General features: G+C 33.4%; 1 protein-coding gene across 2 annotated transcripts in view; it reads left to right on the top strand.

Moving 5' to 3' along the window:
• The first annotated feature begins 8,353 nt into the window (after window positions 1-8,353).
• gc (GC vitamin D binding protein) overlaps window positions 8,354-26,782 on the top strand; it is a 42,496-nt gene continuing 24,067 nt past the window's right edge. Inside the window, exons 1-5 of one of the 2 annotated variants that reach the window (XM_088629027.1) lie at window positions 8,376-8,511; window positions 10,679-10,756; window positions 11,990-12,059; window positions 14,063-14,195; window positions 24,212-24,423. In XM_088629027.1, the coding sequence (XP_088485153.1) occupies window positions 14,133-14,195; window positions 24,212-24,423 (275 nt within the window). In that variant the 5' untranslated portion in view covers window positions 8,376-8,511; window positions 10,679-10,756; window positions 11,990-12,059; window positions 14,063-14,132. Of the gene's footprint in view, window positions 8,512-10,678; window positions 10,757-11,989; window positions 12,060-14,062; window positions 14,196-24,211; window positions 24,424-26,782 lie in introns of both variants that reach the window. The other variant, XM_088629026.1, reaches the window with a different exon arrangement.

Below are 26,782 nucleotides of genomic sequence, written 5' to 3'. Positions count from 1 at the left end.
AAACATGAAAAGGAGTACCATTGAAATTGAAAGGGAGAGGTATAGTGGTCTGGGGGTGGGGAGAATACAGTACTGTGTTCCTGACAAATCAGTAAATAAAAAAATGATCACAAAAGCATCTTCCTTATTGAGTGAACACATTTTGTTTTTTTAATAATATGTTATATACCCAAATAACACTTTAAAGGCCAAATCAAAAATATCTCATTTTGGCTACAGTATAGTTATAACAGGTAGAAAATTATGGAGCATGCATATCGCTAGAAAAACGGGTCTTAAAACATCTTTCAAAATACCATACATAAATTATGGCAGTTATAAATCTATATATACTGTATATATGACAGCATCATACAAAGAAGATGTGGGGTTTTTTTATAAACATTATTAATATTTGTCTGTTGATGTTATTTACTTGGTTTGCAATTATTTGCAGCATATACTGTAGGAGATAAAACTAAAGGTCTAATATCAGGTGATTATTTTTTCACATTTGGGGTCATGTTGAAATAATTTGTGGGTGGCAAGTGTGCTGTTAACAAGCAGAAAAAGACAAGGAGAGGTGTAACATCAATTGTTACACATTAGCATAATATTATCCTTTAAACTGTGGTTTATCCTTTGAAATGTGTGGTGATTTTGTTAAGAAGAGCTGCTGTATGGAGAAATTGATTTTAGTTGAGAAAGTGGTGATGACTACTCAGTCATCATTGCAGGATAACTACTGTGTTCATTTTGGCTGTTTTCTAATATTCTGTGCAGTTGAAAGATTATCTGTAATTAGATGTCCAGTCTTTATCACATTCATTCTTCACTGACAGCAGGGAAGTCATACTGCTGCTGCCTTTTAACTTTTTTGTTCTAAATGTTACAATTGTTTCCGTTTTTAATTACACTTAGTGTACTCAAAAATGAAAAAGGTTAATTAACTATTTCAAAGGCATAATAAAGCCTCTACAGGGTAACAAGGCACACACTTAGACTGAAACCTAGAATCATATCTGCTTTTGATATTAATATAATTTAATAACTGACAAAGCTTCAAACAGGATGTCACATCTAAACTATAGTAAAGAGCCAAGTTACAATAAAGATATCCATGTTTAATATTAATTATACATTTATCTAATTGAATTCAGATTGCTTTAAGAAATGTGTTACCATGGAGATAAACTTTGGTCAGCTAGAGAGGTTTGTTTTTCATTTCTGCACAAAAGATCTGTCAGCTACGATGAAGACAGATAATAGCCTTAATTATACTGAATAAGGAGAAGGCATGTCTCCCCGCTGTAACCTAAAAATAAGTTATTTCAGTGAAATTTTTATTTTCATTTTTGTAAAAGAAATATAAAGGTATAATATTTTATTCGGGTGCCTATTACTTGTTCCTTTGCAGCCTACGCATGCTGACGCAGCTACCCACCTGAACTAATATATGATTCTCTTTATTTTGTAAATAACATGAAAAAGTCATTCTATTAATGCAGTCATTAAACTGTAATTTCGGTAACTGTAGTTTTTGATGTCATTCCTGTCCACTTCTGTTATCGCTAACAAAAACATTAAAAAGTGACTCCCAATGTCAGTGACTAAACCCTTGAACCTTATTTTTCAAGGACCTTTCAATGGGAAACATGTTGGAGAGTGAGTTGTGAACAATAGGGCAATAGGGCATCTATAAGGTAGATGTTTACTACCTACAATATTACTTTGCAAAATTCACCATCATTTCTCATTATAGCAAAATTGTATCTTTCTAAGCGACGTTTAATTTGTGAATGATGTTGGATGTGCTAAAACATGGTCTACCCCTCCTCCTGATGTAGAGGCATTCAGTCATAATCCCACAGATTACAGTTTTGCACCACTGATTCCTCACCCTACATTTCCAAATTCCTATAATCATTTGGCATCACATCTGTATTTACTTATTTGTTTTCAGATTGTGTCTTTGTTTAGTTTTGATGTTCTACAGCTCATCTTTTACTTTTATCCTAATCCCTACAGTATTTTTTCACATTTCAGCCAAGTTTGAGCATACTACAAATGTATAGTATTTCTCAATAACCATTTTAGTGGCTGTGATTGGAATAGTGTGGTTTGATTCTGTAGACACCTTATACACAAATATTTGGTAAAACAGTATAGAAATAAAAAAAAGTATTACAATTCTGCAGTGCATTAAAAGCACCCATACAAATATTTATTATAGAGCGGTTACACCTCATGCAGTGATGTGGTTGAAATACGTCTCACAGCTACAGAGGAAAATAATTTCTAGTAAGGAAATCTTTCACAGCAAGAATGGTTAATGTCTTTCAGAAGATATGTCACTTGAAATATGTCCAACACTGAACTATTTTTTTATTGCCCTTTATACAAATCCTTCAGTTTTTTGCATAGAGTACCTGGTAATGTGTCTGTCTTTTTGTATAGTTGAATGATCTTATGAAATACCAAGAACTACTTACCTAGTGTTTTGTTACAAAACAGGAAAGTGAAGTAATTGTGATTGAAGCAACACAGAGCTTTTCCCCTACATCTTAATACAAACTTTATCACGGAAGAATGCAATGTGTACTCCTACAGAAAGATAGTCACAATGAGCCATTACATTGTGGTATTATTTATTCAACATCTACTGTTGTTCTGTAAAATAACTTTAAAAGCAAATACTAGGTTCTTATTTTTCATTTCAAGGAAAACCTAAATTAATGTAATTTGACTGAAAAAAAAACATTTGAAGAATAATCCAATACTCTAACAAAGACATTTGTCTTAAAATATTTTCTATGTACATTTTTTCAATGAATAGTTAAAGGCTCAATCTGACTTTTTTCTCACAGGGCTATACACTGCAGCAGGGGGATTGAGCATGTTATTTGAAGAATGCCAACAAATATTACTAAAAAACAGTGTTATATTATTTTTGTGCAGGCTCCACTATCTTTTTACCCGACCCGTTATTTTCTCACATACACACATTGTATTGGATACAGTATGTTACTATGTTCATGGGTTCCCCAAACAACTAGTTGATATTGCAGAGCGAGTTAACTACAGACTAGAAGAATACTAAAATGCAGTATTTAAAATAATTTATCAAAACTCTAAATTTCAAACAATATCATATTTTTTCCACATCGTATTAAGTCTTAGAATGTCTTGCTTCATAATCAATTATCCAATCCATGGGAAACAGAAAGCCATTTATACCGTGTACTGTAAGTATTGTGGAATAATAAAATTGTGATTGTCAGCTAATCACAATTAATATTGTTCTTTTTTTCTTATGCTGATCTACAGTATCTGAATTAAATTAAATATACTTGAGACTGGTTTAACAAGATCTTTACAGATATTTTGAACTAGTACCTGCAATCCTTTTGCGAGTTCATCTTGTTTTTTTTGCTATTGTGCAAAACAACATTTTAAAATACGAGCAATTAACTCCAGATATTTAAGAGTTCTACTACTGTAGGTGCTTCATAATACACAAGTCTTAAAGACTGGACAGACACTCTTGAAGGAAGTATAAAGAATTTGTTGTGGTAATTCTTTGTGAAATTTAAGGATATTCAATTATATTATCATGCATATTTCTGGTATGTATCTATAAATGAACTGACATCCCTTCCAGGCTGTAGACCACCTGGAGGCCTGTGGTTGTACAATGGAAGCCTTACCATGATTAAGTGGCTTTCTGAAAATAGATATATAGAAATATGAACAGAGTTGCAAGGGGTAGATTGATTATAAATCCAGGCAAATATCAAGTGGCAATCTTGGACACATTCTAATTCATCGCCTGCATTTATTGTTTTCAGTCTTCTGACATGGACCAGAAATTGATGTGAACACATTATTGTAAATTCTCTTCCCATGGGTTTGGTCTCCAAACTGAGTGGAATAAGACAATTTCAGGAAAAGGATGAAGCCGTTGCATAAAGAGTTATAAACAACAAGCTAAAGGTAATTTAGCAGATGGAAGCAGCTGCTACAGTATGTTTTTATCTCAACATTTTCCTGCTAAAGAAGGTGGCTCATAATTTATTGAAGTTATGATCCTCTAAGACCATTACCTTTGTAATTGCTCAATGCTTTCAAATATGTCCAAATAAATTGACAAGATGTAGCTGGTTCAATCAGGCAGGAGAAAAATAATATGAAACATTATTAGGCACGTCCTACAGTTGACTGAAAAAAGAAAGGAGAGACTGAGTGTGATCATAGTCTAAAACAGTAAGACAAGGCTATCACTTGCAAAGTCTAAATCTACAATAACGAACATATACCATAGAATCATAAAGGAACCACATTCATCATATTTTTAGATGATTCCTTAAATCAGAATTAAAGATATGAAAGACCAAATATTCTTCAGATAGTTTTGAAAAATTCTGACATTAGCTACTGTATATATTGTATACACTTATAAATTAAAGAATAGATACAAAAAGATCCCACTGCTGTCAGTCCTTACCAATGTAAAAAAAACTGTATTAATATGTTACTTCAAATATATATATATACAGAATGCCTCCCAACACTATGGAATAAACCACAAGATTTAGTTCTTTTTGTTATTTTAGATTCAGGGAAAGGAACCAATACATAACACTGATCAAGAAAACACTATCTTCATATCCAGACATTTCAACTTGGAAAATGTTACAATACAACAGAATACATAATTGACTGGCCTTGGTCAAGGAGACAAGTCAAACCACTTCATGAAAATCAACACATCATTATGCAGCATCTGTATAAGAAATTTTGCACTGCGTTATCCACTGCTTTAAAAGCGCCAGGTTGCCACAAGTGATAGACAGAGAGTATGACATTTATGTCATAGATGTCCTACTCAATGGACGTAAGCCCCATGTTAAAGGTCTGCTATGACTAGCATTAGAGTTCGATTTATTTGCACAGGACTATTGGCTCCTAACAGAGACCTCTGAATTGTTAGACGTTTACAGGCTTGCAATCACATCATGACATCCATTCCTCCGGTTGGTGTTGAATGATTGCTGTGTGTACTTGCAGAGCTTGTTGCATTATGCTATAAACAGGTTGGTCAGAGAAGCTTGGTTCAATTCCTTATTCTTCTAGCGTGGGTACAAGGATTGTCACAATGAGCCAAGATGTACAGATACAATTTTTGATTCCAAAATTGATAGGAAGCTTAAAAAAAATTTTAAAAACTTAAAATATAATAAGGTTGTATAACAGTAACATTTTTTAATTGTGATATTTATTAACTGTTAAAATTAATAAGGAATGTTGTTGTGTAAATGAAAATAATGAAAAATATGGCACAAATAAGGTTTTAGAGAGAAATCAGGTCCTCACACCAATTTTCATAGGAAACAAATTCCTAAATGATATTATTGCTTCCCTCTATCATCAAGAAATGTTGAATGTGACAAGGTGGTTTGTTTATTTCTTGTACGGTGTTGTTCCAGAGCAAATTAACAAACAGAAATAAAAAAATGCAAACATATATCTATATATACTGTATATATATTCTGTATTTACTTACAGAAATTAATGAACAAACACATGTATTATAATTTAGAAATATTTACATAATTGTGAAAACCTAGGCTCAGCTATTCACAGAACCAGGACTTATCCGACAAATGGATAACAGTACCATCCGGAAGAGGAACAAATACAGAGAAAGATAAAGCTGTTCATACACAAGAAATTGACCTATCCATTACAAAACTTCTCTCTATGCTGATATTAATTTGTAAATGTAACACATGAAATAAATATTTCCACCACCATATAAACAAACAGTCGTTTTTTTTAAGTTGGCTACTTTCAGATCTCAGTGACCTGGTAAGTTTCTGTTCTTCAATAAGAATGCCCAAAGCACTGAACATCTGGCCTGTACAAGTTGGCACACACTCACAATTGATCTTCCTCATCATCTGGGGTAAAAAGAGAGACGTGCCTGTTTCTGCAGAACATTACATGGTTTTGCAGAATACCTTTGGTTTCCTTGGAGACTGTAGCTCTCCTGTTTTTACTTTCTAATTCAGATAGGACATTTGTTAAAAAACAACTTAACTTCAGCTCAATACAGATCAGTATTAGTCAAGCCTAGACAAAGGATAACTGGATGTGATGGTACAGCTGGCAACATACAATAACAACTTTTTTGAGTGGGAGGTAAGAAGAGTTGGATGCCTGCGAAAGATGCATAAATGGAAATAACAAGACTTGGGAAACCAGAAAATGGTCATGCTGCAGAAACAGGACACTGATAGTCTTTATGAACAAGAGCTGGTAATCTTGAGGTCATGATTGTCCACTGATTTCGGCTGTGGAGCCTTCTTCGGGTGTTTCTTTTCTTCTCTTCTCTTTTCAGCATGGAATAAACCTTAACTTGTTCCTTTGAGCCTACACATGCTGACAATGCTACCTACTTGAACTGTAAAGTTCTGTATACCCAACCAATAGAGAATCCTTTGGAGAATAAATCTGAATGGAAATGTTCAGATTTCCTTTTGCATCCTGAAATTAGAATAGACATTAACATTTTCTGTATATTTGGCTGAAGACAAACATAATATTGTTGAAAATTTTCAATGGTTTTTCAACAAGTAATATTTGTTTTTCTTAAGCCTTATTGAGAACTGAGATGGGCACCGTATGCATACTGTAAGCTAACACTGCCTTTTACTCAGCTTTGAATGATTTGTAGGGAGTGCAACCAACTGGATCAAAAGTCCAAACAATGCTTATATGGGTGTATGTTGAAGTGATTCTTAAAATGTATTTCATGAGTTAAAAATAAGCTCCATATCTGACTTGCTGAATTTCCATTGACTAGTTATAAGGCTGCTACTGTATTTTTTAAACACTTTGAGTAAGTAACCTCTGTTGTTTTATTATTTTTTTATTTTTTTAAGAGCATAACCCATATCCATTTAACATTATATAATGATTAATATATTATTATAGAATTGAAAGAGACAATAAAATAATTTCATTTCTCACTATGAACTAAAGAAAATAAGAACGGTTACACATGTCTGGAGGCTACTCGGTCCATATAGCCTATTCAGTTATTAGTAATTATTGAATCCTAGGATTTCATCCTAAAAGACAACATGGCTTTCACAACATGGATGGGTAGTTTATTCAGTATTTCAACAACTCATTTTGGGAAAAGTGCCCAATTTAAATGCATTACCTCATACAGTAGTTTCCACTTGTGTCAGTTACGTTGATTTTATCAGTTTCTTTGACATGTTTGCATACTTGAATCGGGTGCTTTTGTATTTTTGTCTGTTCAAGATTAATGAAAAACTTTGTTCTATTAGCCTGTCAGTGTAGAACAGTGTAGAATCTATTTACTCAAGAAAAGTAGCAGGTTGCTCTTCTCTGGACTAATTCCAGAACATCAATATCTTTTTTATAATCTGGTTACCAAAATTGTGCGCAATATTCTACATGAGCTAATGATTTCAATTCTACATTTTATCTACGTAATGTTCCGTTGGCTTTTGTATAGCTTTTCCAAATTGTTTAGAACATGTAATGCATGTGTCACCATAAAGTAAACACCAAGTTTTTTTAGTAGTGTGTTCACTGTTTCCTATTTCATATCTGCAGTTTCTGTGTCTTCTACAGTATATATATGTGCTTGTCTACATTCAATTTCATCTGCTACAGTAGGTGTTCTCCCATGCTTGAATTCTGGCTACATTTTTTTTAATTTCCTTTTTTTCTTCTACAGGTTTTGTCTTCTGTTTGAGTATTTCTTTCAACTTCACTTGTTTCCTTACTATACTAGTATAGAACATTGATATAAATTAATAAGAGTAGTGGTCTTAATATGCATTCGTGTGATACTCCAGTGTTTACATCATCCCATCTGAGCATCTACCTCTGTTACCTGTAATTTCTCAGTTTTCTGTCCATTTTTTGGAAATGTAATCATTCCCATAAGTATTCATCACAGCAAGATAAAAGCGATAACATCTTGGCCAATTTGGAGATTCAGTCCTGTCAGTTATGTACTATGCACCCTGTTAAATATTTGATCAGATGTGCTGAGACTTGTTTATTTAATCTTACAATATTTTGTTCTTTTAATGATTAACAAATGGCAATCTTTAATATTTGTGTGAAAAAAAGCTAACAATAAGAATATTGTTTATTGCTGTCTTAGTTACTGTACATGAAGAAAATGTACTGTAGGTATGCTTTGCTTGTGGTTTTATTCCTTGTAACACGCATAATTTGGCAATACTTCAGTAAACCATTCATCTTGTTTGAAAAATGGCTTGAGTGTCAACATTTTCTAAGGTTAATGTTTTACATGGCAAACTTAAGTTGACATTATATTAAACAGACCTGTGTCCAGTACTTTAATATCGCATTAGAATCTGCAGATTGGCTACTAAAAGAAAATCTATGTAAGTTACAAAATGAGGATCATTCCAATTATTTTACTGACTTCTACATTTGCCTTTGTCTTGTCAAGAGATAGAGGTAAGAAATGTGTTTTATTACAATATGGTTTAATGGAAGCACATTTCTCATTCAGTGTTTTGCAAATGTGTGTGCCAATTTGTGGTTTCACAAAGATTGAATGTCTTGTTTTTTTTTTAAGAATTGCATATATTTTGTTATTAAAATCTGCACAGCAACTCACAAAAGTTATTATTGATAGATTATATTATTTTATGTTTCTGTTGTTCAGTATTATAATATTCTTGTAACTTGGTACAGTTTAATACTAAAAAAAAACATTTTAAAGGTCAATGGCAATGCAGTAGTTTCAACAAAGAAAGGTGATTGATTTTTATATTATTTTTAAGAGTTACATTTTAATTTCTGAATTGCATAAGCAGAACAGAATAGCAGACATAATCTTGTGAATCTTAAGAAAAAGCTCCCAATCAAAGCATTGATCTTGTTATGATTTTTAAAAACTCTTTCAGTTTAATAACATTGCTGTTTGGAATGGCTAGTTTGTACATTTAAGCTTTGATTTAATGTATGTTTCTTTTACCAATGTTCATAATATAAATTATATAGGCTATTCTATATCACACTCTAACTCCATGCATACAGTATATTTTGGAAAATGCACCCCCCTAGAAATTGAGTAGCAGGTATTGGAGTACAATATAAAACTACCATGCTGTATATTACATCTGTGATGCAGTAAGATTTAGAGAAAAAATGGCTATAAATTACAACTACAATTGCATTTTTTAACTTTGACTAATGGAAAATGCAGAAAGATACCAAATAGGCACCCATAGCAAACATTTAACTATATTAGCAGCTTTAACTTTTTTTTTTCAATTTTGACAAAAAATGCAACACATTTAACATGATACTATTATTGATATGGGATGGAGTATCTTAAAGACACAGTAAATAAAAATGTATTCCAACTTGGAGTGCAGTGTCTTATAAATCTCTGTTGAACTTGTCTATTACTGACTTGGAAAAGAAACTGTCCTCCAAAGCCTTTAAATACACCATCTGCCTCAAATTTACATTTTTATATTAAGATTTAAATGTATTTAAAATATCACATCAAACATCGATGATTTGAAATAAACCAATTAAATAACTTTTTGGGATCTTTGGATTCATGTTACACATAGTTACCCAGGGTGGTGTTGCAATAGTCTCACTCTGATTCAGCTTCAATATACATTATGATAAACAATAACATCTAAAAAGTAAATAAATGAGGAATGGCAATATTTTGAAGGTTGTGGCCAGTCCTAGAATCTCAGCCTGCTCTTTTTTTGGGTGCATCCTTGGGATCTTTGGGATATTTTGCACACAGACCTTGCAAATACGCATTCTCTGGTTTCAGTCTTTATTGTTCCTGTTCCAAATTCCACTGACATTGATTATGACATTGATTTCTTGTTATGTAATTGAACATGAAGTAATCCCTCGGATTGTCCCTTTGCATGGGCATGAACACAACTGATCCCACTTGTGTTCATCATAAGTATGTATAGTAAGGTACATATTGCACGGATTACAGTTTTAACTCACCAACCTTTGTAGCTGCATAATTTAATTAAATAAACATTGGTAAGGTGCAAAATTTGCTGAATTGCATCCAGCTCCATGGTCTCAAAAATCCAATTGAAGATGTTTTTAATGTACTGTAATATGATGGAGAACTCTTACAGTTAAGTGGTATATCTGGTATTACTAGACCAGATCCAGATGCGTATGGCTATCTTGAATCTGAGAGTGACAATTCCAAAGCAAATGAGGCGACAGTTGTGACCAAACTGAAATAATTAGTTGATTTGAAGCTATGCAATTATGCAGTCAAGTGAACTCGAATGCAATCTAAAAACTAAAGTTTCAGTTCCTGTTACTCAGCTTCTCATGAAATTCCTTTGGTGCTTTTCAAATTTAGTGTGTGTTAATGCATTCCAAACGTTTCATTTGTCAATAGCAAATGTCATTTACTAGCCTAGTCTTGAAAAATTTCTGAGTCTTTTGCTTTTTTTTTGTTATTTCTGGACTATGGAAAAAATAATAAACCCTGTCGATGTTCTGATTTAGGGAATTTATTTTGAATTAGAATGTCACTCTAAAGTAAAGAGAGGTGTTAGAGACACAGAATAAGATTAATTTGCATTAATTTTTTCTGATCTTCTTTGAACTCCAGGCCAACAATGTACATTTTCTACATTGGAAATCAGAAATGAACACAGTGTTCTAAATAAGGGTCTTACTCCTGAAATATGTAATGTATTTTTTCCTTTAACCTCTATGATTTTCTCTTTTATTTTCTTGCTTTCCTACTTTACCTAGAAAAGGAAAATGCCTAAATCCTTTCCAAGGGTGCCTCTTTTAATTCAGTTAAATGCACCTTTGTGCTAACTGCATGCAGAACCTTTAATCTGTCAATGTTAAATGTAATTTGCTAGATGTGTGCCTAGACTCTAATTTCTGAGTCTTTTGTATTTTTTATTGCTATTTCTAGACTATGGAAAAAATAATATCATTTTTAAACCCTGTCAATGTTCTGATTTAGGTTTTTTTAACTAGAAAGTCATTTTAAAGTAAAGAGAAGTTAGAAACACAGAATAAGATCAATTTGACTTAGAGGAAATAAATATTGTATATTTTAAGTTGTGTATATTTTACATTTTTTGTGACGTGCTTTGCAAATGTATGTCTATGTTGTTTGTATAGATTTACAAAGTTAAACAATTGAATGATATTTTCTGTTTCTTTACATTACACAGTTAATACTGCTTTACTGACACTAAATTTCTATTTGACATAGATGCCAAACTAAGAGGATAATCAAATGCTTTTGTTTTGCAATGTCAGATTTCTTTTTTAGAACACTACTCCAATTAATATAGACTGAGATGATTTGCTTTGGTGCCATGAAAATGTAGCTACAGTATTTGCTAATGTCCAAAACTTTCCTTTAAGTATCTGCTATTCTTTCTCGTACATATTTCATGCAAGGGAAAAAGCAAAATAATTCAAATAGGTAGCCATGTTAGCATGCGTAGGCTGAAAATGTTCAAGTAAAGGTTAATTCCATGCTGAAAAGAGAGGAAAAAAAAACATGTTGGCTGTGGAGCCTTCTTCAGATTTAGGGTTTTAGATTTAGGGTGACACCTGAAGAAGGCTCCACAGCCAAAACATTATGTTTCCTTTCTTCTCTTTTCAGCACAGAAAAATAATGACCTACATCTTATTGTTGCCCTACGTTGTAGAGCAGCATTTGGAAATCTTATTTTTGTCATCACTTTGTTTTGTAGATCTGGACAAGAAAACCTGCTAACATATTTGCTAAAAATCCATTTTAGTTCCATATAAATATTTTGTTTTGAAACATACTGTACAATAACATAGAACATGCAATAATTGAAAAGTCAGTAGGAGTTTTAATTCATAAATAATGATATGACATTAGTATTCTATTTTTATGGCAGTGATAGCAATGTTTTTTTTCTAGGAAAACCATATGAAAAAGAAAGGATTTGCCAAGAATATGCAGACTTTGGAAAGGAAACATTCAAAGCAATGTATGTATAAGTATTTAAAATGTGTTTGCTGTCCACCACAAAGAAACTTGATTTTTATCATTAATTAGAAACTGCCCAGTAATATCACAATTTATTTTGTACGGAAGAATTAATGAGCCCCACAATTAGTTGAATGCCCTCTGTTTGAGTGCAATAATAATGATTCTCATGACTGCAAAATAACAACATCTACCGCTGTCAGGTGGCTTCATCAAGCAGTGAATTTCAAGCTAATTCTCCACCATTAAAATTATAAGGAGCATTCAAAGCAAGCTATGGATAGTTATTGAATAAAAACAGAGACGGGAACCAAAAATATTGAAATCTGTGAATATACCTTAATATACCTTAATTATAATTACCTTATAATCTGTGAATGCACCATTTATTCATCTATGCATTTTCTAAGCACTTTTATCAATTCAGTGTTGCAGAGGAGCTAGAGTTTATCCCAACAAGAAACAGGTACAAGAAGACCAGTCCATCATAGGGTACACACAAACATGCAGACACTCACTCAATTTCCCAGAAACCAGTTAACCTACCAGTATGCTTTTTGACTGTGGGAGGAAACCACAGCACCTGGAGTAAATCTATACAAACATGGTGAGAACATACAAACTCTATGTAGATAGTAATCCAGGTCTGGAATTGAACCCAGGGCCCCAATGATGCACCACTGTACTGCCCCACAGTTTGTTATATCATCAAGAAATGGAAGGTGCATTATATCACCCAGATACTGCCACAGACAACTGGTGAGAGATACCACTGTGGAACCAAAGACAACTTTGAAAGAGCTACAGAGTTCAGAGTTTAAGACATGAGAAAATGCGTCAACAATATTTAGGACCCTTCACAAAACTAACCTTTATGGCAGGATGGAAAGAAAGAAGTCATTAGTAAAAATAAGCCATCTCAAAGTCTGCATGGCATTACATGCAACAGTTCACCTATGTTAGCCTGTAAAAATGTGCTAAAAGGTGTTGTGGTCAAAATTGGACATTTTTGGTCTAAATGCCATGTAACATTTGGCGTAGACTCCACACAACTCATCTCCCTGTCAACACCATTCCTATTATCAAGCATGCTGGTAGCAGCACTGTACTATGATTGAAAAGACTGTTAGGACTGAATGGAAAACGGGTTGAGCAAAATACTGGCAAATACTAGAGGAAATTCTGTTTTAGCCTACAAAAAAACTTACAACTGGGACAAATATTCACCTTTCAGTAGGACAATGATCTACAGCACAAGGCCACTACTCTGGAATGGCTTAAGATTAAAAAAGGGGAATGCCTTTGACAAAGGGGATTCACGGTCTTGATTTGGATCCTATAGAGAATCTTTGGAAAGCCTTCAAAACTTCTGAACATACAGTAAGCTATACCAAGTAACATGAGAAATCTTGAACCAATCTGCCAAGATACTGTATAGGCAAACTTTATACCAAGCTGACATTCGAAGTTAGTAGAGACATATCCAAAAAGGACTGCAGCTCTAATTGCTTCTGAACAATCCATATATTTCAGCCTTATCTCTTTAGTTTTTGCTGACATTTTCTGTAACTTATCTTTCCCTTAGTATCCTTCAATTTGAACATTTCAGTTTTAAAAAATATTAATTAAAAATGTGTATGCAATATTTTGTAAATTTTTTAAATAGAAAGGATCAGTGTACAGTACATGTATATATCATTTCTCAGAATAAATATAATGGTTATTATATAATGGATACCTTTGTCACAATCTTATGTAGCTTCTATGTAGTTGCAGTGAAATTCAGTTTCTAGATACATAAAAGACCAATTAGTTCACACTTGCAAGTACATCTGAAATTATTTAACTAAATCTGATTTGATCATTTTTATATTTTTGAATTGGTCAGGGGAATATAAATCTTACTTTATAAGATCAAGTGCCTTGTTTCAGAAATTATGCATATGTACTTAAGATGAGAAGAGTTTAGTATTTTGGGTTTTTTTGCTTTGTTTTGTTTTCCAGAGGTGTTATTCTTTACAGCCAGAAATTCTCCACTGGAACATTTGAAGAAATAAATGCTGTTACTGATGAAATGGTAAAGCTGGCCGACAAATGCTGTGCAGAAGAAGCTAGTCCTGACTGCTATGATACTGTGGTGAGTTTTGTGTTGTAGGAATGGCATGTACAGTATTTAAAGAATACCTGTCTGCTTGGCATTGTGTGATATGTCCTGCCCAAAAAGCTACCCAGAGACACTAAGACTTTTATATTGAATTGTAATTTTATTTTAACAAAACAGGAGGAGAAACTAGTCTCTTGATAAAATTCTTTTAGGCATGTTTTTTCTGAACACGTAAACTGATCACTACAACTAAAAATGAAAATAATATCTTTGGATTCATGCTAATAAGGTGAAACAGTTAATATTAGTATTTTTAAAAATGTGACTGCAAAAATGTAATCCTATTAATCATTCCATAGGTTTTTTCAAGATAAAAATGTTTTTTCAAAAGAAAACATCCATCATGCCTCTTATAACTACAGTATATCCTATTTAGCCTGTCATCTCCTACAAAGGAGACAATCAGCTGAATTGGTTTCTATGTTTTGTTGGCAAACCATTTCTAATTCATTAAACCTGTCAGGCACCTTTTTATTTCTCAAATTTTATATCTCAAATGTATGCATTTACAATTACATCTGGAAAGAAATGTTTAGTGTATTCTTAATAAAGAGGAAACATTATTACATACAATACAAAAGTTATATTATTTTCCTTAATGTTTGTGTAAGTAAAATTGAAAGGTATTTAGCAGAGGTAGAATAGTTACAAAACAGAACTACACTTCAGGCTTACATAAAACACCAAAGAGTTAAAATAACATGATCCAGTTATTAAACGTTCCCTTTGCTCCATTTAATGACCTCTGGCTTTATTAAGTGGTTGTGCAAGTTTCATTTTCAGATTGAAAATGCACCCGGTGGTTCCAGAACAGTACTCATTTAAGTGTCTCTAAAGGGGAATATATGAAAAATAATTTGAAATCTTGAGTTATTTTGTCATGTACTGTAGTTTTAATTTATAGATACCTTTCACTCTGTGACCCTAAAGCAGTTTGAAATTGGATGCATAAATATTTGATTCTGAAAATGTCTTATTACCTTTAATTCCTAAACAAATCCATTCTTCTAAAAGCTAGTCACAGAATGTCCTATATAATTTTCTACCTGAACCAAATGATCTTTGCTTTACTGTCTGTGTGGTAATATTAGAGCCTGAATACTATGTTTAATGTTAAGTAGTGCTTTCAAAGCTTAAGCTGGTGGTAATGTGAGCTGAACCTGTGCAGTTCCATTTCACTGTGGAGAAGACCCAGTTTTCACAGAAAACAATAAATACTTTTCTGAGAATATATTTCATGGTTAAAGCTTAAACGAAAATGAATTGATTAATTTTATATGTCATTTTAGAGCAAAATTAACTTTTTGAAACTCGTCAAAGAATCATTATCCTAATAACTTTGTGAAACTGTGAACAGATTCACAAAGCAACCAAGAAAATAATATGTTTTGGAGCAGGTGCATGAACATTGCTCAATCATTGATTGAACCAACAAAACATAGGTAAATTAATTTACTTTGGAGATCTAGAAGAAAACAGTGAGTGGAATAAATGAAAGACTAGCACCTGTCTTTTGGTGTCTAGGGAGAGATGGGGAGACTGTCAGAAAGGAGAGAGGGAGGAGGAGACCTTTGACAATGTTCATAGTAATTTTGTAACTGTTCTGATGTTCTTCCTTGAAGCCAAAATAAAAACCTGATCTTAAAAACATTAGCAAATTAATTATGCTGATTAACATTTGGGGTGGTATGGTGGCACTATGCTTAACATTTCTGTCTCACAATGCTGGGGCCCAGGCTTCAATTCCTCAGGTGCTGTCTGCATGGAGGTAGAAGTTCTCCCCATGTTGTGTGAGGATTCCTCCCTCAGTCCAAAGATAGGTTAATTGGCTTCTGGAAAATTTGGATATGGTGTGAGTGTATGCGTTTTTGTGTCTGTGTGTGCTCTGCAATGGGCTGTCGTCCCATCCAGTTTATGCCTTGCACTCATTGCTTGGTGGTACTGGCTCCAGCTTCCCAGTGACCTAGTATTTGATAAAACGGTTAGAAAATTGATGGATAGATCGATTAACATTTGTCACCAACAGAGCTAATTAACAGAAGGTCTACAGTGAAAGTCGCATACTAGTAAAATACGTTAGAAGTCACTTATGCTATAAATGTTGTTGTTTTTAGGATTCTGTCCCATCCCTTTCATACAGTGTGGACAAGCATGTGTCTTTTCACTGGTCTCTGAGCCATAGATGCCACACATCATCCCTGTTCACCCAGCAAATGGCAAATGGGGCTCAAGACTGGCAAGTAGAGCACTCACAGCACAAAAGCCACATTCTCATCTCAGAATAGAGCAGCATAGAGATGTGTATTGTTCTGCTGAAATGTTGTCACATCTTAATAAGCTTCCAAGAAAGGAAAAAGAGAGGTCCCAGGAATTAAGCTGTGTAGCACGGTGCAGTCAGATTGCCATTAATAACTGCAAGTGATGTTCTACACTGACTAGAAATTTCTGCCCAGACCATGACACTAAGACCTCCCTAATAATTTACTGTACTCTTCGCTGCACAACAATTAACAAAATAGGTATTTTGGTCTTAATAAGTAAGGCATACTTTCGTCTTCTAAAAACTTCCATCTATAAATAGATTGATAGCTTTCTTTTAATTTTCTATATACTGTATACAACTATTTAATAGTTACCTGGTAAAAATACATTTCTGTGCACTGACAAATCATTTTGGGAAAGCAATAATTGCATGACATTCTAGTGAATTCTTTCAAACAATCTTTACAGATAGTATCTTGATAACAAATTACCATAGACATTAGTTCACTGGCAAACATTAAAAGGTGTAAGGTTGATAGAGACTATTAGAGACATAATAATAATTGAAGACACTGAAAATGCAATTAAGAAATGACCACCTAGGCTTTTACTAAGCAAAGACATTTGCAAAACTGAGAACTTTCCTAAAATTTCAGATGTAATTTAGAAACAATGCAACAAAAACTACAATAAAATTAAAATGATTTTGATCATTTCCAGACATTCTTAGGTCAAATGTGAAAAAATAACTCCAATTCCTGTTTGACAATAAGAATAATACTTTTCCAAAATTAGGCAATTTGTACTTCTCCTCCTTCCAGTTCAATCAAACCTTTTGTTAACATACTGTCACTTTTGAATGGCCCATAATTTGGACAAATTTTTTACATTTAACAAAATGTACCAGTATAAAAAGTATGTTCTGCCCCTATAAAAACACATTTTAATATAAAATGCATGCTATTCATCATTCATCTCTTTAAACATTCATTTATCAACAGAATCAATGAGAATATGCAGGTGTTCTGGAATTCAGAAATGTTTTATTTAATGTTATATTTAACTAAATATAAAATGACTAAAATTCTAATTTCTATAAATTTCTTAATTCTATATTTTATTTAAATATAAATTACTACTCAGTTGCATTTTATTATTATGAATGTAGGCTTAATATAAAAGTGCTGTATTATTAAAATTACATGTAAGAAAATATTATCAAAGTGTCTTAATTCATAATACCAAACAAACATCGCCTTGAGGCACTGTAGTGAAACAAAAATAAACAAGAAAACAAATCTCAGCGTGATTAGACTCTTCTTGTAGTTCTAAAAGTCAGATAAAAATGTTCAATTTATCCATCCATTTTCAGCAAGTTGCTTATTTCTGGTGAATGTTGTGGTCTTAAAATTTTGTCAGAGTATAATACAGTATGAATACTGATTTAATAACATCTGTTAATTGTGTTGCAGGGTTTCCTGGTGTAGTAGATAAAATACATTGAATAAAATACTTTGAAGTTAAAATGAATTATTAGAAGTTAACTATTAATTATTTTCGAAAAATAATTAGAAATTAATCTTTCTCATTCTTATTAGAAGAATATTATATATTGTGGATATTGAATAAATATTATGTCATGTTTTTGATTATGGTTCATGATAAACTCAAGTGACTTTGGACATTGCATAAACATTGTAACACCTCAAAAACAATTAGATGTTTTCACTTGTGTAATATCATGGCTGATGAAAATCAAGGAAGAAAAACACATCAAAGAATTAGAATGCCTTCCTTAATAAGGAAAAAAACATCTTCATCCCAACACTTGTCGGAGCACACCTCCAAGGTATACTCTGATATCAGCTGTGTTTGAAGGCAGTCCTGAACGCCCTGATACAAAGCCTAGGAACAGGACCCTCTCCTCATTGGTGAATTCCTCCAGAGTCTGCCACAGCCAGCCAATCAGCTGATGCGTGTCAGTGACATGTTCAAGGTTTTGTGTACACAAACCTGATGGATTTCAGAAAGTGTGGTAATATTGTTGTGTACTGGCCCTACAGACCAGTTAATTGGATGGCCCATGTGTGATGGTCTGGACAGGAGTGTCTGGTCAGTACAGAATTCCACTTCTCCAGTGATTAATGGCAAAATGACTGCATGGCACTGCATTGAAGAAGTCCTGGAACCTCATTTCCTTCACACACTCCCCCTGACATGACACGATTCCTGCAGGATAATGTATGTCCTCATGCTGCTTGTGTAATAGTTTGCAAGATGAGAATGGGACAGATATGTATTCAACAGACCTGAGCCTCATGGAATATTTGTGTAAAGAGCTGGAATGACATGTAGCAGGGTGAGAGATCAGGCTCTTTAAAAGACAGCTCCTGCACCATTGTACAAAGCATGCATTAAGACGTATACCTTGTATACCTTTCATTGGTGGCCACATAGTCTACGAGCCAGTTACTTTAACCCCTTTTGATCCACCCTGATTATGACAAATGTTAATCATTCGAATGACGTTACCTGTCTCATGGCTGTTCATTGAAATATCAGTTCATTAACTTCAAAAAGTATTGTAATTGTTCTGATAACTTTGTGAATTTGCTGTAGTTATAGATGATAAGTTTTGTGTACATACCATACTGTCTGTGTTGTAGATAGCATGTGCAATATCTACCCAGGGAGAATAGAGTAAATTGCAATACATTACAATAAAAATATTGTCCTTTAAATATAATCATTTTAAAATACAAAACAAAGTAATGTCTAAACTAAAGAGCTGTGTGAATGAGGAACAACAGCCAGTTTACAATTGAAAGTGGAGACATCAGAATCTGATGCCAGGTAACTTGGGATCAGATAGGCTCCCAAGCAACAAAGTGCATTTTTTAACACGTAGAGTGCCTAGATTGATTATATATCTGAAACCATTTATAGCTGGGTGAGCTGTCTTTTAACAAGGGAAAATGTGTTTGTCCACCTTGTAAATATCTCTTCAGAAGCAGAAACCTACCAGCACTGCATTGATTCAATTTTAGTTTTTAAATGCTCCACAGGCACAGACAATTTGTAACTAAATAAATTAAAATTATGTTGTCAGTCTTTCATTATATTAAATTATTGTACTCAAAGCTATATTGCATTTCCTGGTCTCTAGGTGCTAGTAACATTGTTTATTATGCATACATTATTATTTTAATAACTGAAGCATTGCAAATGGTTTAGCATTTCGACAAAAACACAAATCATAATTTTAGTGTCCTAAAGTTTTATTCAGTGATATAATTAATTTTATTTTGTTTGTACACAAAATCTAAGACAAAAAAGCTAAATTAGTCATTGGAACAAGAGAAAGTGGGAACATAAATGCATTATACCATTGATGATTGAAGCATTATAGTTCCTTTCTATGTTTTTCTTGTTTGATTTTCACCATGTTTCACATTCAGCATGTTAAATTGCCTCATCACCTGTGGCAAATCAACACTTTCACAACTGAGCTGATATAGTGCTTGAGTAACTATCGAAGTCACTCAGGTATATCATGGTCAATCTTGATTGATTAATTAAAAGACCATTAATTAAAATATTAATCAATATCTGAAATAAGAATATTTTTTCTGAAAAAAATTGAATGAATAAATAAAGTGATTCGGTTCTCTTGGTGATTATCATATACTATAAAGGAACAAGTAATAGGTTTACCGCCGAAGCGTTGTGTTCTCTTTCTTCTTTTTTTCAGCATGGAATAAAACCTATTACTTGTTCCTTTGCAGCCTACGCATGCAGACACAGTTACCCACCTGATCATATACTATATGCAATATACCATGTATGTAATGGTGTGTGAAGTATAAGTCTTACTAGTGATGAGCTTTACATGTGTGGAAGCTTACTTAGAGTTTCCATACAGACTTTTTCATTAATTTTTTAATAAGATAGGATGCTGATCTGCTGGAGTTACATCTGTCTTTCACTGCATCAGTTTACTGTTATTAGTGAAGAGAGAAATTTAGAGCAATTTAGAGAAATCAGATATGATTGTGTTATTTCTAACAAACATACAGTACACGTATAATTTACTGAGCTACAGAATACTTATTTTTTTCACACAAACACATACACTGAGCTCAAAGCATACTTTTTTTCTTAACTGCAAAAATAATCTTTTGTTTCTCTTCAACTAAAAGTTTTTAGCCAATGCGTAGGTATCACATTTTTTGTATTATTTAGGGGGGAATCACAGTTAAAGATATTAACTCTTTGTGTCGGTGAAAGAACAAGAACTGATCGTGGAGGAAGTGTTAGCTGACACAATCACTTTTTCACATACAGTACCTGATAGAAACAGTGCTTCAATAACAACAGTGCTAGAGTTTCTTAATTGGATGAATTCACATTTATCTCAATATAAGCAAATAATAGAAACAACATTTTTCAATATATACCAAGCTCAAGACAAGAGTTATCTTTTAACATGTGTGATGTAGTCAGTCAATTGAGAAATAATGAATTCATAGTGTCCCATTTTAATTCCTTTGAAGGGTCTTAGTGTCAACCAAAATGTCAAGAGTCTCTGAAACCAGACCAAAAAAAAAGGAGATAATTGGTGACTGTGACAAATATTCTTTCAATGCTAAAGCTTGGAGAGGTAGATTCAGATAGACCAATTAAGCTGATTTTATTTCAAAATGAATTTTTATATAATCAATAAATCATATGCTTAATATTACCATACTGTCTAAATAAGGCCATAAACAATTCAGTAGTTTGGTTAGATGCTAATGAACGCGAAAGAGAGATGAGCCATATAGAGTGTATTGGACATAAGTCATCTAGCTGAGGGAATGACAGCCGAGCTGTGAGGATAAGATGCCCAACCCCCCCTCACTATTTTGAGGATTGAGCCAGGAACTGCTGCGAGGGTGTAGAAGGGGTGGCAGGAGGGGTGCAAAAGAGATGCACAGTGGGGAAGTCCTAGGTGCAAGATTAGGATTTAACCTTTCTCTCAAATTACTGATATAATCTTCACAGAGTAAATTCCCATCAAATCAAATTCTTTCAAAAAATAAAAATAAAAATAACTCTCAACAGAAACTATAATCCAACATGTCAAGTATTAAATGCATATTGTTACTGATACAGAATGTCTTTCAGTGATAAATCTTCATCTAGGACAACGTAAACCATAGTATAGTAACCATAGAATTCTTGCTTATAGTGAAACAATTTTCGTCACAATTCAAAAGTGTGATTTCACAATGACATGGAATGACAAATAATCTAGATTTACATCTTTGTCAGCTTTGGGTGACCAGATAACTCGCCACAGTTGAGCCTCTTGATTCTCTCAATTCAAAGTCTTTTTCAGACTTGGTTAATTATGTAATGTGTTGAAAACATAATTATCACCTTAGATTTACATTTCACATCATGAGAAAACCATGTGAACTGAATCTCCTTAGGGTGAGAAAATACCTGGGCATTCTACATTCTAATCAGAACAGAAAGTAACAATCCTAACTTTGTTTCTTATGAAAATAAATTATTTAGAAACTTGCTCGACCATTTTCAGGAGGCTCTTTCAAATACAATAAAATGTTTATCAAAGGAAACTGGTTTTAATAACCTGATTTAAATGGAAATATGTAAAACATGGCAGTATTACACCTACTGCCTTTGTAAATATATATTTGTCAAAATAATAATGCAGTTACTGTATGAAGTTTCATTGTAACTACAGTAAAAGACATTAGTCAAAATCATCCATCACAGAAAAAATAACTAAAAATTAAAAATTATTGAACAAGACAGCTTTCCCTGTGGAATGATTGGATCTATGCATACTGTAAGAACTGAAACAACATTTAATTGAAGTTATTTACAAAGGGGAGTAACATCACTTGACAACACCTGATAAGTGTCAAAACCATTATTTCTACCCAGTAATACACAACTCTAAACTCTGTAAACATTATACTAAATACAAGTGATAGGTTACTTTTGCTCAGTATCTTTTTTTAATCAGTGATTATTCATGGTTGACTCTTAAAGATTCATAATTTGCTTTCAGTTTTTTGCATGTTTAATGGAAATGTTGATTGTGTTCAGAAATCACTTGTATTTATTGTTTTGCCATCTGGCAAATCAGTTTTGTGCTTTTATGTGCCTTATAGTTTTTTGTCTTATTTTAAGTTAAGAGTGTAATTGCTTTTGTTATTTTTACAAAGATCTCCAACACCCACCCCTATACAAACTGTAAAAAGTATTTGAAATTTTGGTCATAAGCATTTGGTTTGACTGGAAGTAAAATACCGACTTGATCAGTTAAGGGACAGGTGCACCTAAGTTGAAACTTTGGTTGTATATTTATTTTAATAGTTGTTGATGTTATTGTTGTTCTGTCTTGTTCAACTGAATTTTTATATATAGTAGGTAAATAGTACAATGTAAGGTAATTGAAATTATGTTTGTGTTTACAGTATAAATCTGGTAGTTTCATTGTGGTTTCACATGCATTAATCATTGTTGATTCATTATAACCCCGACATAAACAGAGTTGCAGTTCCCCTTTAAAAATACAAATACGTTTGTTTGGTCAAATGTATAGCCCATGTTCCCAATTTTCTGTCTAGCCCATCTCAGCCCCTCCGCTGTGAAGAGGTTGTTAACACCCTTGAGTTACTGTAATTCCACACTGAAAAGAGCAAGAATATAACACACATTTTATAGAATATTTTACAGAACTTTCTTCAGGTGTGAGCACAGATAAAAATTGTTCTCTGCAAAACAAGCTCAACATTTTTTCTATAACTTTGTGAATATGTAAAATTGCTCTTTGTTTCTTTTGTTCATTCCGAAAGTACAGTATCCCTTGAAAGAGAACATTTATGTGCTTTCAGAAAATGAGAAAATTTTGCTTTGGAGTAAAAGACATTAAACATGACAATTAATTTGAAATAAAACCATGCCTGCTCCATACAAACTGTAGCTAATGAGCCATGTGATCCTACTATAGCTGTTGGTAATAGTGCTATAAACCTTTATAGTTTATTGCAGTAGACTTGATTATGCCAGAACGAGCAATTAGCAGAATATCGTACACCTTGCAAAAACATTTTCAGAAGAATTTGACTGGGAAATTGTTACCTACAGTATTGTAGGCCTTATTTTCCATGAGTTCATTACACCTCCAGATCCATCTAAAAAATCAAACAAATCATTATCAGAGTATTATTAAATTTCACATTCTGAGATTTTGTTGGCTGAATGCTTCAGCAAAGGAAAAGAAAACCTTGAGAGACACTTCACTTTTTCTTTATTAATCTACTTACCTCCATTAGCTAAGGGGGAGGCTGCTAGGACTTAATTAAATACAATACATAACTAGGAAATAGAATTGCACTATTTCTTTGGTTGCTGTGTTAACTGGCTGGCAGACATTGAAATACCACCCTGTTGCCTATATTTACACATACCACATACTCAGTTCTCTTGAGAAAGCAAAAGGTGGGCTATAAATATACCAAGGTTCTAAGAAAGTATACTGAAGTCACAACACTCCTTTATAAATTTACATTTATCTCAAATTCTGTAATTACCATTTTTTGTAATCAACTGCATTAGAAATATTTTATGTTCAGTAATGGTCATTGCAATTTCAGAGTATCTACTGTATCTTGTTTATTTTTAAAAAATGCACTGTTTTCTTTCATCAGGCCACTAAAATGTCTGAAATCTCCTGTGGTAAAGATTCGCCATTTCCAAAACATCCAGAAATCTGCAAGTGTTGTGGTGAAAAGGGCCTGGAGAGAAAATTGTGCTTGGCTGCTTTGCGTGTTACTTCTGAGGAGCTGCCTTCTCTCCAAGAGTCCTCAAATGATGAGATATGCAAGCAATTTAAACAGGATCCAAAAGGATATTCTTTAAGGTACGTGATTGCAAAAGGTATAAAAACAGAGTAGAAAACAGAATCCATGATTTCACATATAGTGTAGCAGCAGTCTTTTTCTGGTTGTAAAAATGCTGTAGTGCAAAATGTACTTGTTTTTTAAATCTTAAAGCAAACTTCTTTTTTTTTTCTTTGTTGTAGTGAACTTAAACCTATAGGCCCAGATTAAATCAGAAGGTGTGAAGGTGTTCTCATGGACTCAGAGACCCTTGTGACCTTGTGTGCTTGCAGACTTGCAGTGTTGTACTGTAAGTGAGTGATGTACTGTACTTCTCCATCAGCTGGTGCTGAAACTTTAGTAATATAGCCTGTAAAGCGTTAAAAAACAATTGGCTCCAAGGTGGAAGGGTGGGTTGAATGAATCTTCCTACACTTCATTATTTTTCCCATGTAAGGTCAGAGGGTTTGTAACTGTGCATTGAGAGATGATAAACACACAGATGGCTATTCCAAATAGGAATTTTCCTTACTGTGTGTTAGAAAAAGATTATTAAAAAATCTAATTCTAATTAGATTCTAATTATTCTCTTGAGAAATTATTTTTTTCATTTTATTTAAACGTTGACTAGTTTTAGACTTTAGTATTTCTTTAGATAAGGCTTGTTATACAGTAGGTGGGAAAGATGTGGGATGGTACAACTCTTGGGTCCTGGGTTCAGTTCCGGACTGGAAAGCCTCATGTGTGAAATTTGTGTGGGCATTTCCTCCCAACTTCCAAAGACATGCTGGCTAGACTAATTGGTGGCACCAAAGATTGTCTGTGTGTTTGGGGATGGACAGGCACCCTGCCCAGGATGTAGTCCATCCTTATACCCTAAACCTTTAGGATAGTCTTCAAGTTTCCACGAGCATTACCAGGAATATGTTGTTTTCGGGTAATGGATAGATAATCTTGAAAACCTTCACTTTATGTGTAGGATGCAATGTGATGATTAAAGAGTTTTACCAAACATCATTTTTGCGACTGTAGTTGTGGAACTTTTTTTAACTTTAGTTTTTTATTACCTACCAGAATACCAGAATTGCTATAAAGAACCATGTGGCCTCAGGATGCGCTGCCATTTCTGACTATATTAAGCTCACATATTTTATTACTAATGTGAAATTTGCTGCCATAGGTTATGCCTTCAGGTGTTCTTAAATGTTAAAATGCTATTGCCATTATAGTTGTAAAAATCATTTGATACTGTCACTTTGTGTGAAATATTAAGGTCCAATAACACATTACTGCTGCTGGGTCAAGTGTTAATATTAAAAACTAATAGCCTATGTGCCATTGATAAGGAAAGAAACTCTAATATGGAAACAAAGACAAACCTTTTCTTGGAGAAGTTAAAAAAAAACTTTATATTTTGTACATTAAGGGAACGAATTAAAAAGAAAAGGACTTAATAATGCAACTCATTGCCAGCCATGCAACTGGGAAACGAGTTCATTAGTCCAAGTGAGTTGCCCTCCAACATAGCAATGATATGATACACTCAGGAAATAACCGAAAACAATACCTGTGGGAGAAGGAAACAAACGGCACTGTGACTCATAGAATGCTGTTAAATTGAGTTTCAGGGAGTAAAGTACTGTAAGTGACAGAATAAAAAAGAAAGTACCACACAGAAATGTGGAAAGAAAATAAGACACCTATTGTGTGAAATGAGACCTGGTAAATTGGATTAAAAAATATTAAATTCTTAGGGGTGGCACAGCGCCTCAGGGTTAACAACACTACCTCAAAGTGCCTGGGCCCTGGGTTCGATTCCTATGGTGCTGTCTGCATGGAGTTTATATGTTCTCCACATGTTTGCATGTGTTGCCTCCAAGGGACATTTGTTTTCCTCCACAATCCAAAGACATAGTAGTAGGTAAATTGTCTTCTTGGAAAATTGACCCTTGTGCACTTTAGTGTGTGTTTGTGTCTGTGTGTGCCCTGCAATGGTGTCCTGTCCAGGATGAACAGTACTCTGCTTTGCGCCTGTTGCTTGCCAGAAAAGGCTTTAGTTCCCCCGCAACCTGGAATTGGATGAAGCTGTAAGAAAATAGATTTTGTTATACACCTTTTCTTCTTTAAATGCATTTTTCTTCATAGTTGCTAAAAGCACTTTTAATATAAAATGCTCTCCTTTTCCTCTTTGAAAGACATGCACATTGTGTGGATGACAGTAAAAAACAGTAAGCTAGTAAACTTTGGTATTTTTAAATGAATTCAGACCAGAATTACAACACGCTTGCTGAATCTAAAACAAAAACATGATCCTGGGATTTAGGAGTAGGCAAATACATGTATTATATACAGTATATTGCATAAACCAGCATGAAACTAGAAAGTACTTATTGATGAAGA

The sequence above is a fragment of the Lepisosteus platostomus genome, chromosome 4, assembly GCF_059453375.1.
Source record: "Lepisosteus platostomus isolate fLepPlt1 chromosome 4, fLepPlt1.hap1, whole genome shotgun sequence".
Classification (NCBI taxonomy): Eukaryota; Metazoa; Chordata; class Actinopteri; order Semionotiformes; family Lepisosteidae; genus Lepisosteus; species Lepisosteus platostomus.
This window is presented reverse-complemented; position numbering and strand designations above follow the sequence as displayed.